Genomic DNA, 13,889 nt, shown 5'->3' with positions numbered 1-13,889 from the left:
AACCCTACTTAAAAGTAATCCATAAACTCCACTGGTTTAATCCAACTTTTCTGAAGCTATATGATCATATTGTATATGACATTTGATGAGCATATTGATATTTAAAGGGTCATTTCACCCAAAAATGAAAATTCTGTCATTTATTACTCACCCGCATGTCGTTCTACACCCGTAAGACCTTCGTTCATCTTCGGAACACAAATAAAGACATTTTTGATAAAATCCAATGGCTCAGTGAGGTCTACATTGCCAGCAGGATAATTAACACTTTCAAATGCCCAGAAATGTAATAAAGACATATTTAATTTATAATTTATAAATTAATTTATAATTTCATGTGACTACAGTGGTTCAACCTTAATGTTATGAAGCTACGAGAATATATTTATGCACCAAAAAAAACTAAATAACGGCTTTATTCAACAATATCTAGTGATGGGTGATTTCAGAACACTGCTTCAGGAAGCTTCAAAGCTTTACGAAACTTTTGTTTCAAATCAGTGGTTCAGAGCATGTATCAAACTGCAAAAGTCAAGCTGTGGTGAACATTTTGAAATTTCGAAACACTTAAGACCCCGGTATACTTCAAACGAAATCGAAGAACGAATTGATGTGATGTCATTTCGAACAAAATCAGGCCAAAACGAAGTTCGTTTTGTATTCTTTTTGGAAGTTCGAAACGGCATGCCAAAGCGAACTTTCAGGAAAAGTTCACTCTAGCTGCGAAACACCTTCGTACCACCATTGGTCAGTGACGATAATGTAATAGGAGGTGTGCGCTGAGGCTCCGCCTTCTCTTGTGTTCAAACATGAACACACTGGATAGCCGCTTTATAGTACAAAATGAAGTTTTGCTTGTAAAAAAATGAGGCACTAACACTGTTTTTCATGTTTGCTTGATTTTAAGCAGTCTATTGAATAAAGTGCTATATGAAGACGTGACGTGACTGGAGTGCTAATTTGCAGAGCTCGTGCTAACATACATGTTATGATCAGACGCTTTTCTTGCTTTCTAAAATAAATGCTTACTGTTTTCTCATTTTTGTTGCGTTTATTTTGTTACTGAGAAGAAAGCATACAGCACATATTTACATATTCATCTAACCGTCGCTCTCAGCAGTGTGGGCAACGTCAGATGTCCGATTACAGTATATCGCTGGTCACGCATTTCGAACTTCGTTTTTTCCCCTAAACGAAGAAAGAAAAAGAACTTTGTTTGAAGTATACCGGGGCTTTTATGACGTAACAAAGCCTTGTTTACTGAAATCACGTGACTGGCAGTTTGAAACACGCTCCGAACCACTGATTTGTAACAAAAGATTTGTAAAGCTTCAAAGCTTCATGAAGCAGTGTTTTGAAATTGCTGATCAGAAGATATTGTTGAATAAAGGTGTTTTTTTTGTTTGTTTTTTTTTGGCGCACAAAAAGTATTCTCGTCACTTCATAACATTAAGGTTGAACCAGTGTAGTCACATGAATTGTTTTAAATATGTCTTTAGTAGCTTTCTGGGCATCTGAAAGTGTTAATGATCTTGCTGGCAATGGAGGCCTCACTCAAAAATATCAAAAATATCTTAATTTGTGTTCCGAAGAAAAACTAAGGTCTTACGGTGTGGAACGACATGAGAGTGAGTAATAAATGACAGAATTCTTTAAGCCTTTATTCACTCTCAAATCAAATAGACTACATCAAATAGGCGTCAAAAACCTTGAACATACAACTAATGTCAAACCTCACTGGTTCTCAAGTGTCCAAATGTGGGGTTTGTGTCACCATATTTGCTGTAGTCTTTGTGTGCATGCATTAAACAGGGTTTTTCTTTGGAGCTTGACCCAAACATCTGAAATTTCCTTTAAAATATAAAATATTGTCTTTTGTGCGTTACGTAGTAAAAAGAAAGGTTTGGAATGACACAAAAGGGTGAATAAATGATATAATGTGATTTAAATGTATTCTTGTTGTACTCTGGAGATTTACAGTCATTAAGTCCCATACAGTGTGAATGTGTTATTGTTCGTTACTGTGTGTAGATGCTGTTGAGATCAGGTGTGTTGGTGACCCTTATCCTGGGCGGAGCTCAGGTTGAACGAGTGGCCATTGACAGAACGCTGGTGGGGCGACTACCTGCTGACACCATCAGCGACGGTGAGTAAACGCGCACTCACACGCTACCCTTCCTCTCTTCTCTTTTCTTTCTCTCCTCTTCTTGTCTCTCCCCCTCTCCTTGCAGTTTCGCTCACTGCTCATTTTCCCAGCATGGGCCTGGGCGGCATGCACACCCACAGGTCACGAACGGCAGTCCCTTCTGTTTCTCCTTCTTCCGTTACTCCCAGAGGAAGTTCGAAAGGCACGGACACATGCACACACATACACATCGAGGTTCCTCCTGAATCTCAGGGGAATCTGGCATGGCTTCCTGTCTTATTTCTGGTTTGTGAAATTGGACACTCTCCCAAATCTGCTAATTATTTTCTCATATCATTTATTGTTTAGAGCTTATATGGCTAAAGCTCTCTGTGCCAGGTCTCTAGATACCTGACAAACCTCTCTCACTCTCTTTCTCTCTCTCCCTCTGTCAGCCCACCCCTTTCCTTTTCCTAGTAGCCCCCCATAGAGTGCCATTCAGGCCCCCAGAGCCCCTAATTACCAGAGTAATTATGTGTGTGTCTGAGAGAGAGAGAGAGAGAGAGAGAGAGAGAGAGAGAGAGAGTGTAAGGGTGGAGGTGCCAGGAAGGCTTCTGCATCTGTCACTTATTCAGTTAGTTCACACACGCCGTCAGACCTGTCCTGTCCTGTTCTTCATGAGTGCTTTAATACAAAGAGAGAGGTTGAAAACTTTGATTAGCCTTTGATTGTGAAGAACACACATTTCAGACCCCAAAATCAACTGTAATTCATCAATAGCTGTCTCATTATCACAGTCACAGGTTTAGAAGATTTTTTAAGACTTATATGGACAGCCAAACAATGACATAAGAGGCATTATTTTTAGGAAAGTCCCACAGTGATTTTAGGTAAAAAACAAACAAACAAACAAAAAAACGGCTTGGTATTTGAGTCCATTAGTGACGCCCAAAATGTAATGACCTACAATTTAAATATCTGCCATCAATGAATATTTTATCTTTTTTTTTTTTTTCACGGTAAGCGTTTTAGACAGGGATGTAAACATGTTTTAAAGGAATGGAGCATTAACTAAGCAGATTTAGAGGAATTTATTGATTTATTCTGCTAACCCGCTGCTCATATGTTCTAAAAACTGTTTACTAGCCCCTGGACACAAATTTGGATTTTTTTTTGGAAGGATTATCATGGAATCTTCCCCTTAATTTGGCCATGATTACTGAACACTAATGCATGAGTATTTTCTCTGAAATGTTTGTAATCTTTTAAAAGCATGTTGAGTATTCTTTTGTTTTTATTTTTCAAAGGGAAAATATGTCATTTAAATAATCAGTTTTAATGTATTCATTTACATTTAGCTTTTCCAAATCACTTAAAGTAAGTGGATAAACTAAAAACTTTGGTTTAAGCAAAAATGATTCCTTTAAATTCCTTTTAAAAGTAGATTTTTTTTACACACAATACATCAACTTTTTAAGTTTGAATTTTCAAAATCTTTTGCAAATGTGCATGTATTCTTTGTTATTAAAGACTTGCTAAAGTAAAACTTAAAAATGATGGTAAATACTGCATTTAACACGCTATTCCTTTGAAATTAACTCCCTGTTATATGCTTGAATGTGAGATGATTCATAATTACTGCAGAAGCGCTGATATTCCATCTCTAATTGCTGTTCAGGTTGAAAATTCCAGCCTTGAATATCATCCTCAACTAAACCTGTTTCTCTGAATGGCTTGTATTAATTTTTCTGCCGTTTAATTGGTTTCATAAACAGATTAATTTTTTAGGAAGGGAAGGTTAATTGCTAATCACAGTGTGAAGAGCTTGTCAACAGTTTCACTGCAAATGTCTCTCTTTAACATGAAAGCTGCATACCCTACAGGCTTTATAGTCTCTCTTTCTTTATCTCTCTCTCTCTTCTGTGACTCCTTATTAGTGTCTTAAACTACTGCCCTGACTCACTTCTGAAAATTATTCATTATGTGCATTTCTGTGTGTCTGGGTCAGATTTTACCTACATTGTAGGGACCAAATGTCCCCACGAGGATAGTAAAACCTGAAATCACCTCCATTGCTTGAACCAACCAATAGTCAAGGGGTAGGTAACCTCCATTGGGGAAATTTGGAGACATCATCCTTTGGAAAAATAATCTATAAATAAAATAAATAATGCAAAAAGATTTTCTGTTAGGGGTAGGTTAGGATTGATTCAGTCTGTAGTGATTATAATGAGCTTTATATTTTAAAAATAGAGTTATATAGCATGTCCTCATTTAGATAGTAAAGTAAACGTGTGTGCATGCTTTGTCTTTTCGCAAGGTCATATGAGTTTTGACCTTTGACCTTACTCTGTGGTTTTCAGCGGTGATTGGCGATCGCTTCCTGCTGTTCTCGCTGATGGAGAGGAGTCAGGTGTGTCAAGTTTACCTGAACAGGAAGAACCAGAGTTCACCTGAACCAGCACGACACATGGAGAAACTCACAGCTGCGGAGATTAAGGTAACACACACACACACACACACACACACACACACACACACACACACACATGCACATACCTTTTACACACGCATCTATTGAACGCTCGTCCAAAGACATAAAGTCACATACACACATACATACACACACACACACACACACACACACACACACACACACACACACACACACACACACACACACACACACACACACACACACACACACACACTCTTCAATACGCACACATTAGCACATTTTAGGAGGAAAGGCAGCACAGCCTCTCCTGCTTTCAATTAAAATGCTTTAATGAGGCTGGTCTGGCTCTTTCCACAGGGCTTTTAGCTCTAATAATTGCCTGGCTTTGCTTGCTTTCTTTTACCACTGGGACAGGTAACACTGTGATTACTGGAGCTCTTTTCTAATGCACACCTGTGGGGAACATCACGTCCACACTCACAGCACTTCTCTTTTTATAGAGAGATCACATCCTTTATGACAGTACATTTGTATATGCCTGGGAAATGTTCTTCTCTCTGTCACTCTTTTTTGTTGTTGTTAAATTAAAGAAAGCTTTTTTTATTGTTGTTATTGTTGCAGATCATTGTGAATATAAAAAAGTGAATATAAAAAAAAAAAAAAGATTTTTGAAAACAATCTTTTCAAACTTCACACTGTTTTCTTACACCAAATGTATTACTAGTACCTGAACAGGAAAAACCAAAATTATTTTTGTATTTTGAGATAAATTTGGAATTTGGAAGATTTACATTTGCATTTATGCATTGGCATATGCTTTTAGCCAAAAAGATAAAATATATTTATTATTATATATTTATTTTTGTAATACATTGCATTCAAGGTACCTTTCAAAATTTGGGGTCAGTAAGTTGTCTCTCTTTTTTTTTTTAAGAAGGAAATTAATGCTTTTATTCAGCAAGGATGCATTAAATCAATCAAGTGACAATAAAGACTTTTAGATTGTAACTAAATATTTACATTTTTAAACAAATGCTGTTTTTTAACTTTATATTCATTAAAGAATCATGAAATTCCACAAGAATTCCACAAGAATATTAACAGCACAAATGTTTTCAACATTCATAATAATAAGAAATGTTTCTTGAGCACCAAATCAGCATATTAGTATGATTACTATGATGTGAAGCTTAAGCTGAAAATTCAGCTTTGCCATCACAGAAATAAATTGCATTTAAAAAAATATTTAAATAGAAAACAGTTATTTTAATTTGTAATAATATTTCAAAATATTACTTTTTTTACAAATTGATCAAATAAACGCAGCCTTGCCGAGCATAAGAGACATTACAAACCCCAAACTTTTGAACAATAATGTATATTTTTTATTAGTTCTTGCACTAGTCCTGGCAGTCGTCCGCATTACCTTGATGTTATTAGTTCTATGCTCTTCTGTTTGAGCTATAGGAACAGAATATGTACTATCTATATTAGGAAATATTTGTAAAATTGCTCACAGCCATATAGTTTGTCGCTAGCAGAGCAGTAGGGGTCAGAAGGTGGGGTCAAGTCCATCTCCTCCTTTTCAGAGGAAATGAAGGTGATCACTCCATCCTTTATCCTCCATTCCATTCATTCTCTTGCTTTCCAAAGCAACTTGTCTAAAAATTCATAACGGAATTTAAGAAAAAAATCTTTATTCGTCTTCTTTTTGAAAGCATTAACCTCATTTTAATGGGCCGGAGACCAAGTGTGCGGAGATCACAATTTGGATGGGTCTGATTATGGACTAAACACAATACATAAATACATCAGGCTCTTAACACCCTCCGCACCCGAACATTATCGCATTACTGGAGCGCTTTGTTGCGACGGCAGCCTGAGTATGAAAGCAATCTCTCCTGCGGTGTGGCTGGCTCCAGCAGCATGGCTCTGATAAGGGGGGACCGTACAGCCCCCCCCCACCAAACCCTGTCCTCCCTCCCGACACCACCCCCGCCCACCCTCCCAAACCCCCCCACCCCCATCCCAGCCCGGCCGGCCCCATCCACTGCCTGCTCCACTGGACTAAGCTTTGAGCCTAATCCTCCAGAAAGAGGGTCTGATTATTGCTGACCAGCAAGCACAGGCAAGATGGGGAATCAAGTTTTGGGGGAGGGCAGAAAGAGACAGAGAGAGATGAATGTTATTTTCCCACAGTCTGTATCGGTTTACTTTGTTTTTGTTTGTTTATTAATCTTATATAAATCATTTTCATGGTAGATGATAATACTTAACATGCACGATTAGTCTGTACAGGCGCAATGTGAAGGTCAAGGTTAAGTGATGAACAGTTTTTGTTGTCATGGCCAGACTGTGGTACATTTCTAGTCCTCCCTATTGTGCACAGATAGAGTTGTTGACATAAAGAGAGACTCTGTGTTTGCTCACTTGATAAGGCCTTTCAGAATGAAGTATATGGAAATGACTGCTATTATGTTGCATGAATAGCCACTGACTCTATAAGAGCCATATCGTATTTTCATGCCATTTATTCGTACTATGGGCTGCATTAAAGGTCTGGGGGACAAAAAAAACCTGCTTTAAAACCTCAGCCCAGAACTGCTGAAATAGCACATGATGAGCCGTTGCAGATATGAGATAGAGTTTAATGCAGCGGCATGAGACAGTGCTGTGGTGTAGGAGAGAAAATCGCTCCATATTGCTCTATTAATGTAGTCTCATAAACAGATAGTGGATTTAATGCCCTTTCAAAGGAACTAGTTTTGAATGCATCAATTATTATGTCTATGTTGAGGCTAGACAGTCTTGAGTGATTAAAGCTGTTTGTGCATCAGCCAAACAGCAGGTGTGTCTCAATCAGGTGCGGCTCATTTTAATGAAATTTGGTAGTCAGACTTAGTCAGCAGCAAAACACTGGCCTTCGCTACATTAGAAACCTGTAATTTTGGCTGGTTTTGGGATTGATCTGTGCTGCAAATTTGCTGATGTATCTTAGATTCTGGAGGTATTTTGAATATGTCATTTGATTTCATTTTTTGAATTTAACTCAAGTTTTAAATATTTCTTTCCTCTGCACCAATAAATTGTGCCAGGACTACTTCACTATGGTCGGCCTACTGCGAAAGTTTAAATTCAGAGCTGTCAGGTTTGATTTGGTGGGAAATATTAGGCTTCTGTCATTTATCCTTGTGTGTTTTTGTCACTTGAGATACTGATTTCTTATTGTAAGTGATCTTGGCAGTGTTGGGGAAAGTTACTTTTAAAAGTAATGCAGTACAATATTGTGTTACTCCCTAAAAAAGTAACTAATTGCGTTAGTTACTTTTTATGAAAAGTAATGTGTTAAATTACTTTTGCGTTACTTTTTCCTCACCTGGACTGGGCTGGGCTTGCTTGTTTGTTTTTTAATAACAACAAAAAAGTTCTATTTTTGGTAAATGCAAAGGCCCTTTTACACCAAAAGTGAAATGAATAATCCTCATCTAAAGAAAATGCATATATTTATGCCTGTACCGTAGAGGGCACAGCTCATACAAACCTTTCAGCTGTGCTGCCATTTTGGATTAAAGAAGAATAGGACACCGGAGAAGAAAGTTCAACACTCTTATTTATAAATCTTATCTAAAGTAGTTTTTATTTATTAGTATGGTTGAATTAGATCATTGAAGATCAACAGCAAAGACACTGGTTGATAAAGTGAGATTAAGTACATAAAGTATATTTGTGTAATATAGTTAATTATTACAGGTTTGCATAAAATTCTGAGATTGCATTTCACTGTTTTTATTCATTTTGAGGAATACTCAATTCCTTTATTTCTCTCAACATGGGGACAGGAGAGCTGTCAGTCAATAAATTCGAAAAAGTAACTTGCGTTACTTATTTGAAAAAGTAACTTTGATATTTTATTGTAAACTGAAAAAGTAATGTTACTTTACTAGTTACTTGAAAAAGTAATCTGATTACGTAACTCAAGTTACTTTTAATATGTTACACCCAGCACTGGATCTTGGTGTAGGTATTTCTTGTGGAAGCCCATTTCCACCTCTAGTTAAGAAAAGATTTAATATAATTAAATATGACATAATTTTATGATAAAACAAAAAGTCCCATTTACAGTATGAGAAACACACTTGCAATTGTAAGATATAGAGTGGCAATTACCTTTTTATATTACATTTTTTCCATAGGATTTTGCTTGTTTTCTTTTTTTTTCTTGCCGAATCCGATTCCAGTTCATTCCAGCCACACTGTGGTTTATGAAAGTGAAAGCATCTAGAGATCTTATTAGCAGTCACACAAACACCTTGTTACCTTCAAACACCTCGCCAAGTTCAGAACAAATGCGGCTAATTCAAATGAATCTAATAAAAACCCCAACAAAAACTAACAATGCCCTGCTACCTGAAACCGCTCAGGCCACATTAATGAAGCAGCATGCAGCTGTAATGTGTTATGCAGAGGAGTTGAGGCCATGTTTTATAGATGTCTTGTGCTCCGATTCTTTTACGGTTGTTGTTCTTGCGCAGGTTTCAGTGATGGATATACCTGGCGGGGGACGCCGCATGGAGCGCCGCATGGGGCTGAACCGGACGCAGGATGTGGCCGTGTGCTGGTGGCCGCTCTGTAACGAGGAGGTTAGGCCTTGGTCTCCCATCCCTAGTGCAGCGGACAGAGTGAACCTGGTGCTGCTCGCCTGCTCGGATACCCCGGGGCTTACGGTAAGCAGACGCTCACGTGGCTTCAGGGTTGGTCTTTTATCCCTTTCTAAACTATTATTTTTTGGATGATGAAATTAAATTATGTTAGAGCGAGATTGTGCACACACTTGAAGGTCAGATAATAACCAGGGTGCGACCTCCTAAATAATATAAATACTTTTAATAATGCCCTCACAATGCTCCGCTGCTCAAGGTTTTGGAAAGATTTTCAATCTCTTTTTCGCCCCAGTCTTTTTGTCCCTTTGTACCCTTCTTTTTTCTCCTTTGTCATGCTTTACCAATCACCATTGTATTTCTCAATGAGGTGCTGTAACTCTCAGACTGTTCACTTGAACTTTTTCTTTACGTGAACAGCCAACCTTTGACCTCTCAGTCCCCTTCCTGTGTAGCTGACACTCTTTCATTGTAGCATGTATTCTGCTCTCCAGTGAATCTGCAGTTACACCACACTTTCAGTTACCAAATCAATCATGATTTACTATATATATATATATATATATATATGTGTGTGTGTGTGTGTCTTCTATTGTCTTTGTCTCTAAAGTACTATTTTTTTCTGTGTGTAAAACTTTTTAATGAGGAAAACAAGAGTAGCTTCAAGGAGCCACTTATAACACTGTCCATTTACTTCTCCATCTCTCCATTTCTACTGTACATTCCTTCTTTTTCCTGCCTCTTAGCGCTGGTAAATATTGAATGGCGATGATTCAAAAATCAGCAAGCAATGCTTAAGCTCCCAACGTTGCACTCTGGTTTTAAACATATGCAAAATCTTCACTCGCAGAGCAGGGAATGAGAGAGACGAGCAAACGGAACAGCGTTTCCAATCGCAAATGCACCAAATGAAAACAAACAAGGGGTGAAAAAATGCTAAATAAAAAAATAAAAGGGGGGGTGTAGCGTGGAGCGACGCTGGATTGCTCTGGTTGGAAATGAACCCTGGATTTATCCTGGGCCTTCACCTATTTATTTTCCTCTCTCTCTCTTTCTTTCTCTGTTCCTCTCTCTCTCTCTCTCTCTCATTTTTCTACGGTTAAAAAACATTAAAGTGTCTCTCGCCTTCATCGTTTCTAATTAAAGTGTTTGTTGTCATTTTCAGATCCGTGGTGTGAAATCAAGCTAGCAGTTTATGTAAGACGCGAGCGGTGAATCAAACGGTTCGCTCGGCGCACAGACACACACTTCAATCAATTCTGCCTCATATATATGTTCCCTTTGTTAAGTTTGCTATCTGCATGCTAAACCCATTTTCTGCTTAGTCTTCAGCATTTAAAAAGTACGCTTTCTTTCCCTATGTGGTCTTAATTCTTACCCCTCGCAGATAAGCACTGCCAAGAGACACACCGGGAAAAACACTCGTGCACACACACTTATTTATGCAAACGTTTAACATTTTTAATCAATTCCCCTGTTCCTGGAATTTAATGATTTTAATAAAAAGAATTTTTATAAATACACTTATTTTGCATCTTGAGGTGGTTGTTCAGTAAGCATTTGATATCTCTCTCTTTTTTCCTTTTGTTGATAGTTGTTTTGCATATTGAGGTGGTTGTTGTTATGTTTTCCGTACGCATTAGATGTTGTTGAATATCCTGTTATCTCTCTCAGAACACTTCTCTTTTCATTCGTTTGATCTGCTTATTTACCAGGCGTCTGTACTCTATTTACAAATTGCCACATTTCTTATGTCTTCAGCCAAACTCATATTATGCATTTAACACAATGTGATATGATAGCAGAAAAGGATAGTTTTATAGTTTTAAGGCCTGTTTGAAAAGTACTTCAGACATCACACATGGACCATGGAGTCAGTGACTTTCCGGGCAGTCCACTTTTTTTAAATGATAAAGTGGATTTTTTTTGTAATAAAACCGTAAAATAGTGATTTTTATGTGTTTGTGTTTTGTCAGTGTTCCATTTGATGATGATCCTAACGGAAGCGCTCATAACAGTCAATGGTTGCTATGGACAAATCAGTTTGCTTCAAAGCTTGGGGTCGATAAGATTTTCAGTACAGTAAAAACAGTAATATTGTGAATTATTACTACAATTTAAAATAACTGTCTTCTATTTTAATATATTTTATTAAAATATAATTTATTCCTGTGATGGCAAAGCTGAATTTTCAGCATCATTACTCCAGTCTTCAGTGTCACATGATCCTTCAGAAATCATTCTGATATGCTGATTTGGTGCTCAAGACACATTTCTAATTATTAATGTTGAAAACAGTTGTGCTGTTAAAAATTTTTAAGGAGTATTTGGTGAAAAGTTCAAAACAACCGCATTTTTTGAGCTAGAAATCTTTTGTAACATTGTAAATGTCTTCACTGTCACTTTTGATCAACTCAGTGTATCCTTACCAAATAAAATAATTAATTTAAAATGATTTAAATCTTACAGACTCCAAACTTTGGAATGGTATGCCCCCCTGTTTTGACAAACCCCCCCCCCCCATTTTTTTTTTTTTTTTTTTTTTTTTTACTTTTTGATGAGGTATTTATCTATCTGCTGAGTTTATTCCCCTCGTCTTTTTATTTATTCCTTATTCAGTGACTCTTTGTCAGTGTTGATTTGATTCTAGAAGGCTTATGTGGAATGGTTTCAATCTCTGTAATTTTTCCGTGCATGGCTGCTGTTATGATTCCAGGCCATGTTATATATGAAGAGAAAAGGTCCGAGTGGAATGTGATTTCCCGGGTTAAATTCTTGGGCATGTGCAGGTGCAGTAGAGCGAATGCTTCTGTGTTGATTTCATGCCACAGCGGCCTGACAAGCATCTGAGTAGCACACATACACTTACACACACCAGAAGAGCAGAGACTCAGCAGCAAGAACTTTCATAGATTGCCTTCATCATCATCTCCCTTTCTCTCTCTCTCTCTTTTACTGTCCTCCTCTCTCTCTCTCTCTCTCCCTCTCTCTCACTGTTTGCTCTCTGAGCTGGAAAATTGGCTCAAAGAGCTCTACTGCTGTGAACAAGGCCTGCTGCTCAGCTGGACCTCTTTGGGTTTATCTTTCAAGCTGCAAAAGAAAGTCCAGAGAAGAGAAGAAAAGAAAAGAATAGTTTTGACCAGTGACTGAAACCAATAACTAACAGAGACTCACTTACCACTGTTCTCTCTCTCTCTCTCTTTCTCGCTCTCCTTTGCACCCCCTTCACCCCCCCCAAACCTCCCCAACTCACCAAGATGCCGTTTGTCTTTGTGAAATTGAATCTGTCATTGTTTCAGCAGCAGCTGTGGGATTTGCGATGTTTGTGTGTGCGTGTGTGTGAATGCAGGTCTTAAGAAGGATCACTCTGTGAAGATGTTAAAACCTTTGTGGCGGGTGGGAGAAAGACACTCGAAATGTCCCCCAGTGCTGAGGCAAACACACTGCCTCTCAACCAGCTTTGCTTTATTTCTTCACCTTTTTGTTTTTGTTTAGTGTTACCGTGGCAAAGAGCTTAGCGCTTTCTCTCTATGGCTATCCATTACTACTAAACCGGATAAACAAGTGTGAGGATTGTGCAATTTCTTTGTAGTTCCTGATGGCACTTGTGGTCTTGATTTTACACGCACAAGACAGCACAACAGTTTAAATGTGTGTATTATTAGCCAGAAGAGTATCTGTAGCACTACCTAGCATGGTATTAGCAAAGCATTAGCCTCGCAAGGTCATAAATTCTGGCTCGAGCAGAAAGCTGACCGCCTTAAAATGGCCCAGAAAGGTGTTCAACCTAGCCCTAGCTAGGTTTTTTACTAGCTTAGTGCTAGCGGGGTCAGAATTATCGTAGTATTAGCCAAAGCAGTTGGGGCGTTGGTCTTGTGCTAGCATGGTCAGTGGGGTGTTGGTTCTGAGCCCGGGCCCAGCTGTGGACAGGCCCAGAGTGGGGGCCTCTGTGGCTGGGGCAGGTGTGTCTCAGCGGGGCCTGGCTCTGTGGAGATCTGGCACTGTTCCGGATCTCCCCTCTGTGCTGTCAGCAACTCCTCTCCCGCCCTCTCACTAAACCCCTCTCACCCCCTGGGGTGCAGCGGGAGTTGGCCCAGGGGGGATTACAGCTCAAAAAAAAGACAAAAAAACTCATCCCCTGCTTTCACAGAAACCATCGGCAACCCGCTTAACTCAGTCTCCTACGCTGGCGCGCACGCCACGGTTCTGTGCCAGCCCATCGCTCTCAGTCTCTCTCACCACACCATCTGCACCAGAAACACACATACTACAGGTAAACCCGAACTTCCTGCGTGCTGCTGTCTGATAGGACATTTTTTAAGCTGTTTGTGTGCACATTTTGAGGTAAAATCTCCAAACAAATTTGCTCAACATGTGTGTTGGGCCTGTGATTTCTACTGTCTCAGGGATGGAGGAGCCCATGCTGAATATTTACTTTTGCAAATGTTAACTTCTGGTCTCCCTGTGTTGTTTTTTGTTTGTTTGTTTGTTTGTTTGTTTGTTTGTTTGTTTGTTTGTTTGTTTGTTTGTTTGTTTGTTTCTCAAGGCTGTCTGTCTTTCTTTGTTTTTGCTTTTCATCATAATGGGTTTTTACTTTTCATATAATTTGGAAATATAATTAATATAATTTTCTACAATTTTTTTTTTT

At 38.5% G+C, this 13,889-nt stretch overlaps 1 protein-coding gene across 9 annotated transcripts in view; it reads left to right on the top strand.

Moving 5' to 3' along the window:
- Positions 1 to 13,889, top strand: part of wdpcp (WD repeat containing planar cell polarity effector) — a 114,129-nt gene that overhangs the window by 75,464 nt on the left and 24,776 nt on the right. For all 9 annotated transcript variants that reach the window (XM_067368345.1, XM_067368352.1, XM_067368349.1 and 6 more), the window contains 3 exons: positions 2,032 to 2,146; positions 4,489 to 4,625; positions 9,116 to 9,307. In XM_067368345.1, the coding sequence (XP_067224446.1) occupies positions 2,032 to 2,146; positions 4,489 to 4,625; positions 9,116 to 9,307 (444 nt within the window). The remainder of the gene's footprint in view (positions 1 to 2,031; positions 2,147 to 4,488; positions 4,626 to 9,115; positions 9,308 to 13,889) is intronic.

Source organism: Chanodichthys erythropterus, chromosome 18 (assembly GCF_024489055.1).
Source record: "Chanodichthys erythropterus isolate Z2021 chromosome 18, ASM2448905v1, whole genome shotgun sequence".
Classification (NCBI taxonomy): Eukaryota; Metazoa; Chordata; class Actinopteri; order Cypriniformes; family Xenocyprididae; genus Chanodichthys; species Chanodichthys erythropterus.
The sequence above is the reverse complement of the archived record's forward strand: the minus strand, read 5'-3'. Positions and strand labels throughout refer to the sequence as shown.